This window comes from Microchirus variegatus, assembly GCF_963457635.1.
Source record: "Microchirus variegatus genome assembly, chromosome: 14".
Taxonomy (NCBI): domain Eukaryota; kingdom Metazoa; phylum Chordata; class Actinopteri; order Pleuronectiformes; family Soleidae; genus Microchirus; species Microchirus variegatus.
In genome coordinates, this window is record NC_139815.1 from 2636303 (window position 1) to 2652875 (window position 16573).

General features: G+C 42.4%; 1 protein-coding gene across 1 annotated transcript in view; it reads left to right on the forward strand.

Moving 5' to 3' along the window:
- Positions 1-790: 790 nt before the first annotated feature.
- The window catches only part of minar1 (membrane integral NOTCH2 associated receptor 1), a gene marked incomplete at both ends in the record, with an annotated part of 29782 nt that continues 13999 nt past the window's right edge, over positions 791-16573 (forward strand). Inside the window, 2 exons of the mRNA XM_083900977.1 lie at positions 791-1651; positions 3572-5047. Of these exons, the coding sequence (XP_083757103.1) occupies positions 791-1651; positions 3572-5047 (2337 nt within the window). The remainder of the gene's footprint in view (positions 1652-3571; positions 5048-16573) is intronic.

Genomic DNA, 16573 nt, shown 5'->3' on the forward strand with positions numbered 1-16573 from the left:
CATAATTAAGTGTGGATGTCGCCTCTAAAACTGGCAGGGGTGTTGTAACATTTCCTGGGGCCTCAGGGCTCAGAAGGGGCCCCCCTCTGAGAGCTTATATATTTTTTTTATATATATTTATAAAATATTTTTTGTGAAAACCTTGTCTTTCATGTTTTAGTCAGTGTAACCTTAAGTGCAAGTTATGGTTGAGTGGGAGGAGCCAAACTTCAGCTGTTATTAAACAAATGAATGCAGTTAACTAATCATTTAACCCTTTAACCCTGATAGTTATTTACATTTATACTGGATTTTAGCAAGTTTTACTCCTTATCTGTATTTTTTAACTCTAATTTCCGTATTTTCTCACGAAGAATATGTTTAGTATAACAAAACTACTACATCTGGAGACAACATTTGGTTGTTGTTTGTAGGGCCTGTCCTTGAGTGTCTGTCTGGTGATATCCGTACTAAAAACCTTTCTGGAGGCTTTGCCTTTTGCTCAAATTCTACAAACAAACAACAGGCAAGAATAGAAATGTCACTTTCCTCCTTCGGTTGACTCAAATTTACTCAGGCATAGTTGGTTATTGATTCTCTGAGCTCCATAGATGTCCTTAGACACCAAGAACGTGTGGAGGAACCTCAATATTGTGAAGCAATTCTTCATTAACTTTGGGTATGTCTTTTAGGCATTCTTCTCTGAAAATATGGTCAGAGCTTAACAGGTTAAATGTTTTTTGTTTCCAGGTGCCAAACTTCTCCTGAGGTAGGAGCTTTTCTGTAGGCCTGACCCTGTCAACCAACAGCCATGGACCCCGTCCCAGAATACTCTCAGTTCCTGGTCCGCATCCTGGAGGAGCTGGACACCAAGCACAACACCATGTCCTACCAGGACCTGTGCAAGTCCCTGTGCGCCCGCTTCGACCTGGCGCACCTGGCCAAGCTCCGCAGCCTGCTCTTCTACACGGCGTGTCTGGACCCCGCTTTCCCCGCCACGCTCTTCAAGGACAAGATGCGCTGCTCCGGCGAGGACCCGCAATCCAAGAAGCTCATGGTGGCGGCAGACATCGTCACCATGTTCAACCTGATTCAGATGAACGGGGGCATGGCCAAGGACAAGCTCCCCGTGGTCCACAGAGCCAAGTTCCACAAGAACAAGTCGCTGGACATGTGCAGGTCCGACGGCGACGCCTTCAAGTATCAGGACTGTGACAGGGCGACGGCGTACGATCACGTGGACCACGACAGAGACGGACCTCACCACCATCACCACCACCACCACCATCATCATCACCGCTCCCCCCAGCAGCACTCGGTGGATCAGAACTCCTCCCCCCGCCCCAAGCGACCCGAGTGCAACAACTGCCAGCCGTTCATTCCCACGTCAGACCCCAACTTCCTCCTGGGAGTCAGCAAGGACCTGAAATGTAGAGCAGCTTCTCTGGACAAGCTCCACCATCTGCCCCAGTATCCCAGCAGCAGTCCTCCCTCTCCGCCCTGCGAAATGCAGAGCACCTACTTTCCCATGGACATCGACAGCGAGTCGACGACGGACCCCGAGTCCCTGCAGCACATCGGCCACGCCGAACCCTTTTCTGTCCACTCCTGCATCCAGAAGAGGAACATCTTCAAGGAGGACTTCCACAACTTCGTGGCATTCTCGCCGCAGGTCAACGTTAAGGCACGACACGTTTCCATGGCGACTGACCGCAAAAAGATGCGCATGACTTGTTATTTATGTTTACGTGACTCCCGATTGTTAAAATGAGTCTCTAAAGTAACGCTAAATTTTAAAAACAGAAACACACATACGCAGTACACAGGTACGCCGGTTAATTGTAGCGCTGCTCTTTTCGTTTAATAAACAGACCGATCCAGTTCGACTGTTGGCGCGCTAACGGTGCTAAAGGAGCTAACGAAGCTAACTGGCAAACTGTCCGTGGACTCCGGTGCCGCGGTCTTTTTCCAGTAAGACTTCATGGAAATGCGTCATGCGTTAATGTGTTAATGTGCCCAGCACTATATTAAGATAATCGTGACCCCAATCCCAACGTGACTACCAACATGTAAACCATTTGTACAATAACAACTTCATTTAATGCATGTTATTGAAAACATGCAAATTTGAACTAAAAGGTTGGAAAAATTCAGCAAATTTGTCTGGGGAAAATCTCATGCGTCTTAGTCTGCAGGGCATCCAAATGCATGTAAACCTTTGATCCTCATACGTTTTAAGAACTTTGGGGGGAAAAATGTCCTTGAAATATGTGAAGTTGTCCTTTAAATGAACATGACCGGAGGCTCCTGAATGTGGCACAGATTACAGGAAATCATTTCTTTAACTGATTTCTAGTATAGTACTTTGAGAAATTGAAATTAGTCATTGAATATTTGTCTGATACGCAACAAAACTTGATAAATAATTATTTTCTGGGGCGTAGAATCCTCCATTTTATCCTTTAAACTGTCATGGGTTGGGTAATTGACATTAAATGTCACTCTAAGTGGTATTTAAGATTCTAAATTCACATTTAGAAAACTTAATTTAAAAAATACCTTCAAGTGTTCCAGTTTGTTACGAACATATAAAAGGAAACCCCTCAAAGATACTTATGATATAAAATAAGATAAGAAAATAAAACCTCTGCTTGTTATGGGACTGAGCAGCTGGGATATTTGGGATATTATCCGTAGAGTGCGTTGTGTAATTGGCTCAAAATGTCATTCAGAGTGGTATTTTACAGTCTTAAAACTGATTTGGGGAAAAAAAACAAAAACCTGGCTCTACCGGGATACACAATTTTCGTGGAAATGATCCAAAATGGAGAAAAGTAAATTTTTCTGACACTGGAGTTCACCCTGAACTGGACCTTTACCAAAGAAGCAATATGATTTAGAAAGTGTCTGAAAGTGTTTCAGTTGATTACAAACAGAACAGAAATAGAATAGAAAGGCTTTATTGTCATTGGACGAGAAGATGACAGGAGTGGTAAACGTATATAAATAATAGATATTATTGTAAAGTACTTATGTTATAAAACAATACAAGAAAATAACATCTTTAAAATAGTGACAGGAAACAAAAGTTGCCTCTCATAAAATGGCCTCATTAAGTTTCATTAAAGGTGCCATATGTAAGAATGTGGCCAAAAAACGGTTACTACATTCAAATTCAAAACACCGAGGTCTTTTAGGTTTCTTTTTCTGACGTAACTGGCAACCCGTGGTTTCTCGGCAGCTGAGACTCTACTGACTGCAATGATTGGTAGACGGCGGTAGGTGGCGCCACATGCCAAAACATTATTTCAAAACATAAACATGATTTGCAGTCTGCAAAATATATTTTTTAATGCAAATATTTTAGCTGTACTGTTGTTGTAAGTGAGTTCAGTTTGTTATATGAACATTATTCATGAGTCAATGTGACATATTAGGAGGATTTTATGGCCAGTTGCTTTAGATTTATTACATAATGCACCTTTAACATGCTCGACTCCATCTGCATTTTATTCAAACGCATAAATAAATCCTATATTTATTTCCTATATTTCAACAACTCAGTGGTTTGTTGTTGTTGTTTCTGTCGCAGGTCGTCACCAATGACACCAAACAGGGTAGTAAGGCTGCGCCTGCGGAGAGCTACCACAGGAGGGAGCTGCACAAGCCCGCCACCTTCTTCAACCACAGCTTTGAACTGCCTTACAGTAACCCCTACTTTGAGCCGCCACTAAACTCCCCACTTCAGGACCGACGGAGGGTGAAGCACGAGAGCCTGGACGACTTACAGGCGTCCACGTACTTCGGTCCGACCACCGTCTCTGAGTGCGTGAGCAGCAGGAAGCACATCAACAAAGCGGGGAAGCAGCCGTCGTGGCCAGTGAAGAGCCTCAGTCTCAACATGGAGGAGGGGCCGCCGGACTTTGAGAGGTCGTTCCTGAACAGCAAACCGCTCAAAGACAACCACCATCGCACCATGAGCATCATCAGCCAGGACAACGAGCAGCATTTTCAGAGCCCAAAGGAGAAGGTGGGAGCTTCTCCTTCTGGGTTTGCCAAGAAGCAGAATGGAATAAAAAGCAAGGACGTGACTCTAGCAGCAAGTGGACCTGTGGGTCTGGACAAGAGAGAAGCAGCCAAACGGTTCAGGGACAAAAGCATTAACAGTCCGTCCTTTCAGGGAGGAGACATCTCCTCCAGCATTGGGACTCAAACAGAGCAGGCCGAGCAGAAGAAAGTCAAGGATCACCCGGTTAAATACGGTGACGTACGAGAAAGACGAACCTTCAAACAGTCCGACGAAGACTCCGAGCTCATCAGCGACGACATCAGCGACATCTTTCGTTTCCTGGACGACATGAGTGTCTGCGACTCTCTGGGCGTCGTCCAGTCGTCCTGTTACAACAGCAACGGGTCCCTGTCTCAGGTCACGCTCAAGTCGGAGGGCGACAGCTCCCCCGAGCGCAACACCGTCAAACTGGCCAAGTCCAAGCTGGACCGCCTCTTCCATTCTCTGGAGAACACAGACGACGAGCTCAAGTCCAGCGTGTGTAAGCTGGTGATGCGGATCGGGGAGATTGAGAAGAAGCTGGAGTCTCTGTCGGGCGTTCGCAGTGAGATCTCACAGGTGCTCTCCAAACTCAACAAGCTGGACGAGAAGATCCAGGAGCCGGAGGGCAACGGACGGCACAGGGAGACGGCGTCGGCCACCCCTGACAAGCCGCACACCCACCAGCCAACACATCTGGACGCCACGCTCTCACCTCACACCTTCCAGTGTCACACCACCGGCCGCAACGTCAAAGCGGAGAACGGGCTCACGGGGGAGTGGTGCTGCTCGGACGGGAGTAACGGTGACAGCCTCAGGGTGAAAGCTCTGAAGAAGAGTCTGCTCACCAGGAGGTCCAACCGCTCCCTCAACGAGGAGAACAGCGCCACAGAGTCAAAGGTCGCCAGCATCACCAACTCCCCGCGGGACTGGAGGACAGTGTCCTACTCCTGTCACCCTGGAGACGAGGGCAAGGACAAGGACAGGGACGGCAAGGACCGACACCGGAAAGCCAAAGAGGTAGAGACGAGTTTTTATTTTTTTTTATTTTTAAATCCGCTCTCAAACGAGACACAGAGTGAACGCGGCATAAATAGAACGTGAAGCACAGATTTGCTAAATGGAATAATTAAAGAGAGCAGACGCGGTACAGCACATAAAAGAGACATCAAATATACATAAGTGTTTATACAGAGAGAGACGGAGGCTGTAAGTGAGAGCAGGAAGTCGTCTTCCCACTTTGTGTCGAGGGCGAATACAGCGTTTAATTACCGAGCCGGGAAGTCGCAGCACGAGTCCTTCACACAGGATCTGCCCTCGTTCTTTGACTTTTAGAGAGAAAGACCTGGTGCATTAAAGCTGCAGTAGGCAGGATGGATCGTTGCTGGTTGAGTTTCATCTTTGTCTCGTCAGACGAGCACAGACAAACTCACTCTTTTCACAAGCGTTTTTATCAGATCGGAGGCAAATTCACCGTATTTGAAAAGCTCCAGAATAAAGATTTGGCATCGTTGAGGTAAATTTAACACATGGAATTCTGTTAAATTGAACTCTTTTTGTTGTATTTTAACACTGAAAGAGTTTAGTGCTGCAACGAATATTTGATCAATGGATAATTAATCCTTTAGTAAATTAACCATTAACTATGTTGTTCATCAATTCATCAGCGTTCTTTGATTTTCCAGCTTCTTAAATGTGAATATTTCCTGGTTTCTTTGCTCCATATTAACAAAGAAAGCATTAAAACGTAATCATTTTGGTTCGTGGACAAAAACAAGACAATAATCATTTCATTTTCAGACATGTTTTTGGACCGAACAAGCACTCTATTAATCAAAGAAATACTCCACAGATTATTCGATTATGAAATGAATTGTTAGTTTCAACCGTAAAAGAGTTGCATACGCTCTTTGAATCAAGTGTATTTGAATCAAACTTAGTGTTTAATTTACTCTGTGAGTGTTATTTTATCACTGCAAAAAGATGCTTTTACGATACGATAACGGTATTTAGTGTGACCTCTGCACTTGAACTCTCAAACCTGGGGTGGAGCCATAATTAATGTTACTGGTCAAACCTCAGTTGAGAGCTGAAACGATTAATCGATTAATCGATTATTAATCGATTACTAAATTAATCGCAAACTATTTTGATAATCGATAATCGGTTTGAAGTTTTTTTCACAACATTTCTGATGGTTTTAGCTTCTTAAATGTGAATATTTTCTTGGTTTCTTTGCTCCACATAACAAAGAAATCATTAAAACTGCATAATTTTGGTTTGTGGACAAAACAAGACTTTCGAGAACATCATCATTTCCAGCTTTGACAAACACTGATCAACGTTTTTTTTACATTTTCTGACATTTTATGAACCAAACGATTCATCGATTAATCGAGAAAATAATCGACAGATTAATCGATTACGAAAATAATCGTTAGTTGCAGCTCTACAGTTGGTCCTATCATTTCATGCTGTGAAAAGTGTCTTTTACACCATGTTTATTCTAGACGTCCTTCATCGTTACATACATGTGTTGTATGAGTTAAACTCATAATTATATACAATCATCTTTCTGCCACATCGTTCCAATCCAAATGCCAATAAGCAGAGGATTTGCCAGACGTAAAAACAACAACAACAATAACAAAGCTTGTGGTGACTTTTAATTTTCATTGTGTTTCTAATCCCATCAGCAGAGAACAGCACAAACAACCTTCACATAACAAGTGTCATTGTCCATCACTTCCACTCTTACTATAATGACTTTGTGATCGTCAGTGTTTTCTTGAGCGGGGAATTTCCACTTATAAAAAAACAGCGACATATTAAGTCACCATTTGATTCTCTATCTATTTTTACCTTGTTCTTGTTTGGGTTTGGTAACCTTTGAAGCTGTAGTGTGTAACTTTAATTGGACTTTTCGCTGATATCCTTTATGCCGATATATCAGGAATACTTTTGCTTATGTACAGATACACTACCGTTCAAAAGTTTGGGGTCACCTATACAATTTTTTTGTGTTTTCCATTAAACGTCACACTTTTATTCGTCAAAAGAGTTGCAAAATGAATAGAAAATATAGTCAACACATTGACAGGATCAGAAATAATGATTTTTATTCAAAATAATAATTTTGCCCTTTTGTCAAAGAACCAGCAAAAGTGTTTTCAGCTGTGCTAACATCATTGCACAAGGGTTTTCTAATCATCCAATCGCCTTCTAACACGATTAGCAAACACAATGTACCATTAGAACACTGGAAATGGGCCTCTATACACCTATGTACATATTCCATTTAAAAGCAGACGTCTGCATCTAGAATATTAACAATGTATAGAGCGTATTTCTGATTCATTTAATGTTATATTCATTGAAGAAAAGTGCTTTTCCTTCAAAAAATAAGGACATTTCTAAGTGACCCTATGCCAGCATAGAAGTCAAGCAGAGCAGCTTATTATTATACTGGTTGAGTCATTAGTTACTGTATATCAGAGGCGAGGTTGATGCGTGACAGTGTGAGAAAACCTTGGTAATTACCATAATGTAAAGAAATCGCTCACATTTCCTTCCTTATCCTTAAAATAAATGGAGTCAGTTTAGTTTAGATATCTTCATTGTGTTGTGTTATTGATTATCTTGCCTCAAGATGGTATGAATGGTATGAACTGCAGCAACGTTCACACCTGACATGTCATGGTGTGACATATTTCACATGAGCTCGCACTGGCATTATATCGAGATTTGATTTAGAGCTGGCAGGAGAATTTTGCAAACAATGTCCAGAGCAACTTTTGTGGATTTATCACCTCGGTTCAATCTCAGGTGAATGTTTGAATTTCAGAGCAAATCTGACAGCAACTTGTGATTGGAGACCGGAGGTAGAGTTTGTCCAGTCAGTGCAGGCAGTTAGTCGACAATCAGTCTGTGAGGTTGTGAACGTTGTGTGGCTCAATTTGTTTCAGTGTAAATGTCATAAAATGTCACAGCCACTGAGATTAGTCCAGCGCGACCTTGTGTAAGATTAGTGGAGACAGAAATATGACTTTAATAACTACTAAATCCAGAAACCTGGCTTCCTAGAACTTTACACGTGTCTTTGTCATGGCTTGTTGCTCATGTCTCATGTTATGTCTCGCTCTTAGTGTGTTAGTTCATGGTTGTAATTAACTCACTAAAGACCATTAATTCACTAGAGACCAGAGTAAAGTGGACCCACGAAGCCTCTGTAGCTGCTAAACGTTCACTCCTCTGTTTACAACTGTGTTCCAGCTCAGTGACATTTCACAACTTTAGCTTCATGGCTGCAGTTTGTTAAATTATGTAACAGTGAAATCCTTCAGTTAAAGGGACAATGTGTAGTATTTATGGGTTTATATAACCCAAAATCCACTTTTTTATACATATTATGTGCTCCTGCATTGTCTAGTCGCTGTATAATAGTTTTTGTTTCAAAAAGTCATGTAAAATAACATGGTCGCGGGCCGCGGTTGCATAGCCACTGTTAGCAGCGAGACGCCATGTTTCTACCGGAGCCTGTAAGGACAAACGCGAGAGAACAAATCAAGCGTCTCTTTACTTGTAGCGGAAGTCCCGCCTCCTCTCTCTCCGCTTCGTCTGCTACGGCCGCGGTAGCTCCGCCCTCTCCCTCGCCTCACGAACCTCATCTGCTGACAGAGAGAAAGACGACAAGGACGACATTTGACCAGCTGAGGAAACCGTAGCGCTCAGGGAAGGGAGGGGGTGAGCAGAGGAGCAGTTCTTTGTTGTAAATTTCAGCCTCTCCTCTAGATGGCACTATAAACTACTTACTTCACCTTACAATAGCTCTATATTCTGAGAGCTAGCTAGCTAGGCTGTTAGCTCAGGTGTCAGGGCTCAGACAGTAAATGTAGGGAGGGAAACAGACAGAAAGTTAGCCAAACGTTAGCAAAAAGCTGCGCCAATCAGGAAGTAAGAATATATTTAATAACCAGCAGGGGGCAAGTCCACCAGTTACTGTATAGTTCTTCTTTATTAACATATCCATCAACATATAATGTGGTAAACTACAGCTGTGGAAATCTTTAGGTACCTCACAATTCGATTCCGATTCTTCAATCCACTTCCTGTAAACTGTACAGTCAAGACAAATGTCTTTATACCCTACTGTGTATAAAGACATTTTCATAGCAGACACTTTGATGCATGACAACAGTAGGAAAAGCAGTGTTGTAAATAATAAATGAACGGCTGAATTCCATTCAAGGTCGCGGTGTAGTTTATTGCACGTTCCCTGAAACACGGGACACACGTGGTTCACTTCATCATGGGCCGTGTTTTCCACAGAAGTAATTCACCGGTGAGTACGGTGACAACATGAATGAGGGTTACACGCGGAGTTCAGTCTCAACAGAGCCTGAGTGACGGGTAAACGGAGTAGCGTATGAAAGTAATTACATTTTTGATGATAGCACGAGAAAGCGACTCTGTAATTGCACATAATGTGTCATTAAAGTGTTGTGTAACGCGTAAACAAGCTGGAGGCAGCGACAGCGATGCTGTGCACGCGTTTATAATGCTAAGTTATCTTACCGTACAAATGTGTTTGTTTGGGAAACGCTGTTTCTGCTGCTCCATATAAAACCAGTCATTTCCCATAAGTCACTGAGTGTGTTGGTGAAAACCAAGTCATGAAGTCCAGGGAACTCTCTGTAGACCTTCAGGCGGAAATTGTGTCGAGTCATAGATCAGGGCAAAGGTATAAAACCATTAATATTGTCTGAGTGTTCTCAGGAGCACAGTGGCCTCCTTCATTTGGAAATGGAACAAGTTTGGATTGAACAGAAATCTCTTCAGCGATGTCGCCACTGTTTGCTTCAGGTGATTGTTGTTCTGGAACTGTCAGCCATAAATTCTGGAGCAGGTTTTACTCAGTTTAACAAACTCGAGGAAAAGTCTGCTGAGGATCTGGGCTAAATCCAGGACTCAGGCCAAATATAAATTCTGTCAGGGCTGTGCACTATATAGCTAAAAGAGCCGGTCCCACTTCTGCAGCTATAACAGCTTCCAAACTTATGGGAAGACTTTCCTCAAGAGCAGTGGCCCCCAAACTTTTCACAGTCCCGTACCCCATCAGACACTTGATCTCCAGCCATTTACCCCCTACTCCTTCTTTTTAAAAGAAATCTACTGCAATGTTTGGCTGAAATTGGGAATCTGACTGTTTGTCTAATATACCAGTTTCAAAATGTAATCAGGCTGTTTGCAAAATCATGTTTGGCTTTTTGTTTGTTTGTTTTTTTGTCTTCACGTACCTCCACTTTGCGTACTCTTGGGCGAACAAGTGGGAATTATGTTGAATCTCTGTTCCAGTTCATCCCAAAGGTGCTCGATGTCGTTGAGGTCAGTGCTCTGTGTGGGTCAGTCAAGGTCTTGTCTTTATAGTCCTTGCTTTTGCACCGGGACACAGTCATGTTGCAATAGAAAAGGACCTTCGTTAAACTGTTGACACAAAGTTGGAAGCATAGCATTGTCCAAAATGTCTTGGTATGATGAAGCGTTAAGATTGTCCTTCATTGGAGATAAAGTGTCTAGAGACCAACGCCTGAATTCAATACTTATAGTGTCTGTTTTGTCCTTAGAAACACATGAAGTGTGTCTGCAAGAGACTCACATCACATATCATCCACCAAGGAAATGTGATCACCTTTTCTGCTTATTTACACAAAATTAAACAGCGTGAAGTCTTTGGCCTCAGAGACACTTCACCATCCATTGTAATGAAGCTCCAGAGGATCTGCTCAACAGAAGGACACAAGTCGACCGGCAGATGCAAACCTTTCAGCGAGTTAATCAAGACGACTCAGGCGATAATTGCTGCTTCTACAAAGATACTAATTAAAGCTCTGAATATGTAAATGAGTGTTTTTTAGCTCACAGGGACACAGGAGCTGCTGGTCTTTAGTAACTTTGTGTCAATCTGAGAGAAGGATTTCAAACACTGAAATCTCAAAATTTGAGATTGAGTACGTGTGGACAGGGTGTAGTCAACTCGCACTTTCAAGACGCCTGATCAACATAGATGAAAATGTATGCTTTTGGATGAACTTAGAACCAATCAGACACAAACAAACATGCTTGTTGGAGTCTAACGATTTTAGCCCGGAGGAGCTCAGTGGAGCAAGTCACTTAATTGGAAACAAAAGACAGCTGCTCTTTGGTGGCCGCCATATTGGATATATATACAAAAGCTTCTAGATTAGTGTTTGTCAATCCTCTGCTGTGCATGTTTTAGTTTCCTTGTTCCAACACACCTGATTCAAACAAATGAGATGTTATCAGGCTTCTGCAGTGTTTGCTGATGAGCTGAACATCCGGCAAAGAAACATCTTAAACACGCAGGGCAGTGGGTCACCAGGCCCAGGATGGAGACACTCCGTGCTCGATGTCACCTCTCTGTCGCCATTCATCCATCCATTATCTACCGCTATATCCTCCACCGGAGGGTCACGGGTGGGGGGGGGGGGGTGCTGTGCCTATCTCAGCTGACATAGAGCGATAGGCGGGGGTACACCCTGGGCAGTTCGCCAGTCCATCGCAGGGCCACACATAGAGAGAAACAACCACTCAATCACACTCTCACACCTACGGTCAATTTAGAGTGACCAATTCACCTAATCCCCACATCTGCATGTTTTTGGACTGTGGGAGGAAGCCGGAGAACCCGGAGAATACTCACGCACACGCGGGGAGAACATGCAAACTCCAGGTCTTCTTGCTGCAAAAGCGAGAGTGCAAACCACTACGCCAACCGCGTGGCCCCAGCTCTCTGTCGCCATGGTGTTAAAGCTGCTCCTAGTGCGAGGGGTTTCTGATTGGTTCCAGTTGCCCAAAACCTATTTTTTAGATTATCTCGATTGACTTTGGTGCAGGAGAATGACCTCATTTACGAACTTTGCTACTTCCCAGTAGGAAAAGACTGCCTGATGGCAAGGTGGGTGAATGGTAAAAACTGTCATGTTTTGAGTGGACTATGTGAGGAAACCAGAGTCAGATCATGAACCCAGGTCTTTTTGTTGTCAGGCAACAGTGCTCGCCACTCCTCCACCGTGTGACCCCCCCTTATTTTGTGTGAGTAAAGCTTTGATTCAGGCAGCTCCTCCTGACTCGTTTTCTTACTCCCTCTGTTCTTCACGCTGACTCACACACACAAAGACACATACCCACACACAAAGACTCTGACATCAGACACATCTGTACATTCAGGCTCTTTAAAAACTTCATTTTGTTCTTAGGAACAGACATGATGTCAGTGTGTATTTGAATAAAGGGAGACAGAGGCCAGTTATGAGCTCATGTGGTCACAGGAGACACATCACGGATGTGTTTTAATGCCAGGTGTGAACAGTCAGACTTAGGTCTATACACTTATGATTTGATCACTGAGGACAGAGGTTAATACCAGGGGCCATAAAACTGTCGGATTCGGATTGTCCTTGAGAATTATGTATATTTAACAGAGCAAAACCACCTCTGCCAATGTGTTTCTCATCCAGTGGAACCAGCTTTTAATGGTTCGGCAAACGCGGACTTGGTCCCAGACGCGCGATTTTGACCCCGTAGTCGAAATCTGGCAAAGTGCAAAACGAGGCAGACGGTTTGAGACTGGGGCAGACTCGTCCAGACGCAGCGAGCGAAGGGTTGGTTCAGAAGGTCAAGAGTTCGAAAAGACACGTGTGCGCACAAAACAGGCTGCGATTCAGGAAGGTAACAGATGGTGGGAAAGCTGAGACGGAATCACAAATGACAATCTGGCAGGTGGAGGAGCGGGAGGTGGTTCGGTGTGCAAACCGTGAAGAGACTCATGGGGAAACGGTGTGTGTGAGAGGACCATGAAGGTCAGGAGGGAGTGAACGGAGCAAACACCAGGTTGGACCATGTTAATGCAGGAAAAAGGGCAAATAAGTGGGTGAGAGGAACCTCTCGACGAAATCAGAAAGCTATATCTGTTGCATTTTTGTCCAATGTGCACACACTGTCCTTAAGTACATTTTATTTATGTATCACCATTCACAGATTTAACATTTTACAATAAAAATAGAATACAATAATGACAACAATTAACCAATATACAGAACAGTAATGCAATACATAAAACAGACATTATGTAAATCCCTCGTTCAACTAAAAGCTTGTTTTTAAAGTTTAAAAGTCTTTTTTAAAAGAGCGGGCCTTCGAAAAGCTCTGCTTTTATACTTTTTGACTGAGTCACCTGTCAAAGATGAAGCCTGTCAAACAAAACTTTGGACAGTTTTGCGATAAACACTCATTTATAGACAGATATGTAACATTTCTGCATTAAAATATCTAAAAATGACGAGACTAAGTTTTATATTCTCTTTGATTAGTGCACTTTCAACATTCTTACAGTCTTTAAATGTATAGAATTAAGTATTTATATTGAGGGTAATGGACTGTTTCAGTTTCAGTTCAAACACAACAACGTTCGATCTTTTTCACAAATTGTTCAGCTCTAATACTCAAACATTTACCTCATCAGTACCTGCCAATATGTTTTCCTCCATAACTTGCCGTTTAAAGGGCAAAATGACAAAATAAGACACTTGATTGAAGCTAGTACTGAATAATTCACTCTATTGTTGTTTGTGGGTCCCTGTATAAACCATAGGGAGTGAAGACATTTTGTCTGCCCCTCACAACTTTAAAGCTCACATAGAGTGGTCCTGTTGCACATATATGTTAGTTATGGAGGTCTACTTACATACATTACCTTATTTTTATGGTAAAAAAAACTCCTATTTGCTGTAAACAAGCCGATAGAAATCCTCTTTTCTTGACGCTGTTCCCCAGCCACGATATTTCAGACTCAACTCTCACCCCGTCTTCCCAACTGTCTTGTGATTGGCCAGTACCCGGAAGTAAAATATTCAGAACACCTGCTCTCAGAAGCGCAGCTCCCCCCTCTGGAACGGTGGATGCACTGCTACTCATTATCAAAACATTGTTTTAACAATGTTTAAAAATAGCTTCGTCACGATTCCCCGCCGCAGTCCCTTTTATGACTTTGACCCAGAGTCAGAAGACACTGTCGCTCGTGAAACACCTCCACAACGGACGTTATTCTTCTTCTGCGGTTCAATGTACGCAACCGGATGTGCCCGGACTAGTGCCCGGAGAAAGGACGATCTGCTGTTCCGGAAAACCGGGTTTTTTCAGAGATCTCGCTGAGCCCGAGATTACAATAAAACACAGCGTTCTCAGCAATTGCTGAACCGTTTGTTTAGAACCTTCAGGGCTTCGTAAACAAGGTAATGACGCAGATACACACTAAAAAACAGCGTTAATTGGAACTTCCGGTCTAGGTCTGCTTTAAAGGGCTTTTTGTGATGGTCAAGGATAGGGTTAAGCATTAAGTTGTGACGGTTAAGGGTTCAGGTTAGGGTTAGGTTAAAAAAAATCAGAATTATCCACAAATGTTTACATGTGATGGAGATTGTATTTGTGATCGTATTGAGTTAGGAGTTAAGGGAGTAAACACAGTGTTTGTTTTTCATGTGAATACATTATAAGTCCCATGTGGGGAAAAGGATGGACTGCAACATGAGAACACTTACAATTGATATAAACAAAGCATTATGGACTGCACATGTGTTTTATTCTTGCCCTAGTTTATAATTTGAGTTTAATGTGTTGTTGAGCTTTATTCTCAAAGCCTTGGAATGTATGAGTGCAACATAATTTGTGTTAAGTGGAGACAGTGGTGTAAAAAGGCTGCTTTTATTACCTAAGTAATGTGAGAGAACCTCTTTCCAAACCTTTTCTTATTGTTTTTTATTCAAATGTTGTTGCAACGAGTCATTATTTATTTATTCAAGCTGGTTGCTGCACTCACTCTGCTTCTTTTTTTTTATTTTACAGAGTAAGAAATGAGATACTCGCTCGTTGTAGTGGATGCATTTACAGTATTTACTACGTGTTTGCAGATAGTCTATATTTATTAATGGCTTTCCAGGTGTAAACTTTAATGACGTGAAAATGTGTTTCAGAAATCGAAACAATACGTCCGCTGCTGTAAATCCACCTTTAAACCGCCTTCTTTTGCCTGGGAACTCATCTTGTGTCACTTTGTAAATCGTTCACTCTCCTGCACCAAATCCCATAGAGAAAATCAGTGATTTTACATCACAGCACTCAGGAGTTGTCGATCCACTGCTGCCTCTATAAATAAATTCTCACACGGTTTTGTGTAATTTCAGCTTTTAAAATCTTTCGTTCAGATTCACCTCAGTGACGCAAACTTCCAGAATAAGGCAGCAGTAGAACAGCAGCTCCTGTGTCCCTGTGAGCTAAAAACAACGTTTATCTCTATGGACTTTTGTGTGTGAGAATATTTAATATTCTATATATATATATATTTTTTAACCCCAAAGACAATAAAGTAATTAAAATTAAAACACAATAAACACATGATTAAAAGCTGTAATTTCGCCTTCTAGTTAGGATTACTTCAAATTAAAAACCAGATAAAAAGATTTTATCCAAAAAAGTTTTTCCCCTAATTTATCAAGAAGTCTTTATTGTTTAATCTATAGTGTGTTTCACAGTTTAGAGGAGTAACAAAGCTCCCTGGTACTTTTATGGGACACATAAGGAACATTTAAAACAAAGGCTGTGGAGGACTTTAATGATTTAACGGCTACATTAAATGTAAGACAGGGAGGAGTGAGGCTATTTAAAGCTATTTAAAGCTTTATAGACAAGTAGACACAGGTATTGACATCGGCTGTGCGGTGTCTTCAGCAGCCGGATAATGTGATCCGTCGTCTTTGTTTTAGTTACGCTGTCCACTTATAGGGGGGAAACCAGTGAAAAGGCGATGACAAAACTCTGCACGACCTTTTGTAGACATGTGAATGAGTTTAATCTCTGAAATAATGGCCGAACAAGTTTGTAACTGGAGGGTTACCGGTTCAATCCAAGGACGGGTCCAGAGCAACTTGGGTTTTACCGAGAGGGGCTTCCAACAAGTGAAACAATAAGTGCAACAAAGCTAAATGGTTGATGGTGAAAGGAAATATCCGTTAGTTCTATCTTTAGGCCAAAGTATGCACTAAAATGATCCGCGTGAACGCAACATCGGTTTCTACCACAGTGTGGTTCACTTTCACGCTGCACTTTGTAAGCGGACCAATCATCTTCGCAACGCATTCAGTATGCAAAGACCTTAGCCTCTTCTTCCCTGACCCTCTTTTTTGGTCCCTGCTCGAAAATGACATGTCTAAACTAAAAGTAAATCTCTGCAGCTACAAGCTCTATGTGGATTATCTTTGTATCAAAAAGATAACACTTGTGAGTTTCCACCAGAGGCGTAAGTTTCACTGTAGCTCTCGCCTAAAAAAATATTGCAATTTAAAGCAAATATCACCTTTAAAATATGCAGTAGGAGCGTAAAAACTCATGGAGGTCATGTAACAGCATGTGTTCATGAGCTGTGCAAAGTCTGATGCTGCTGAAGTGAAGCAGAGTGAGATGACGGAGGTTTTA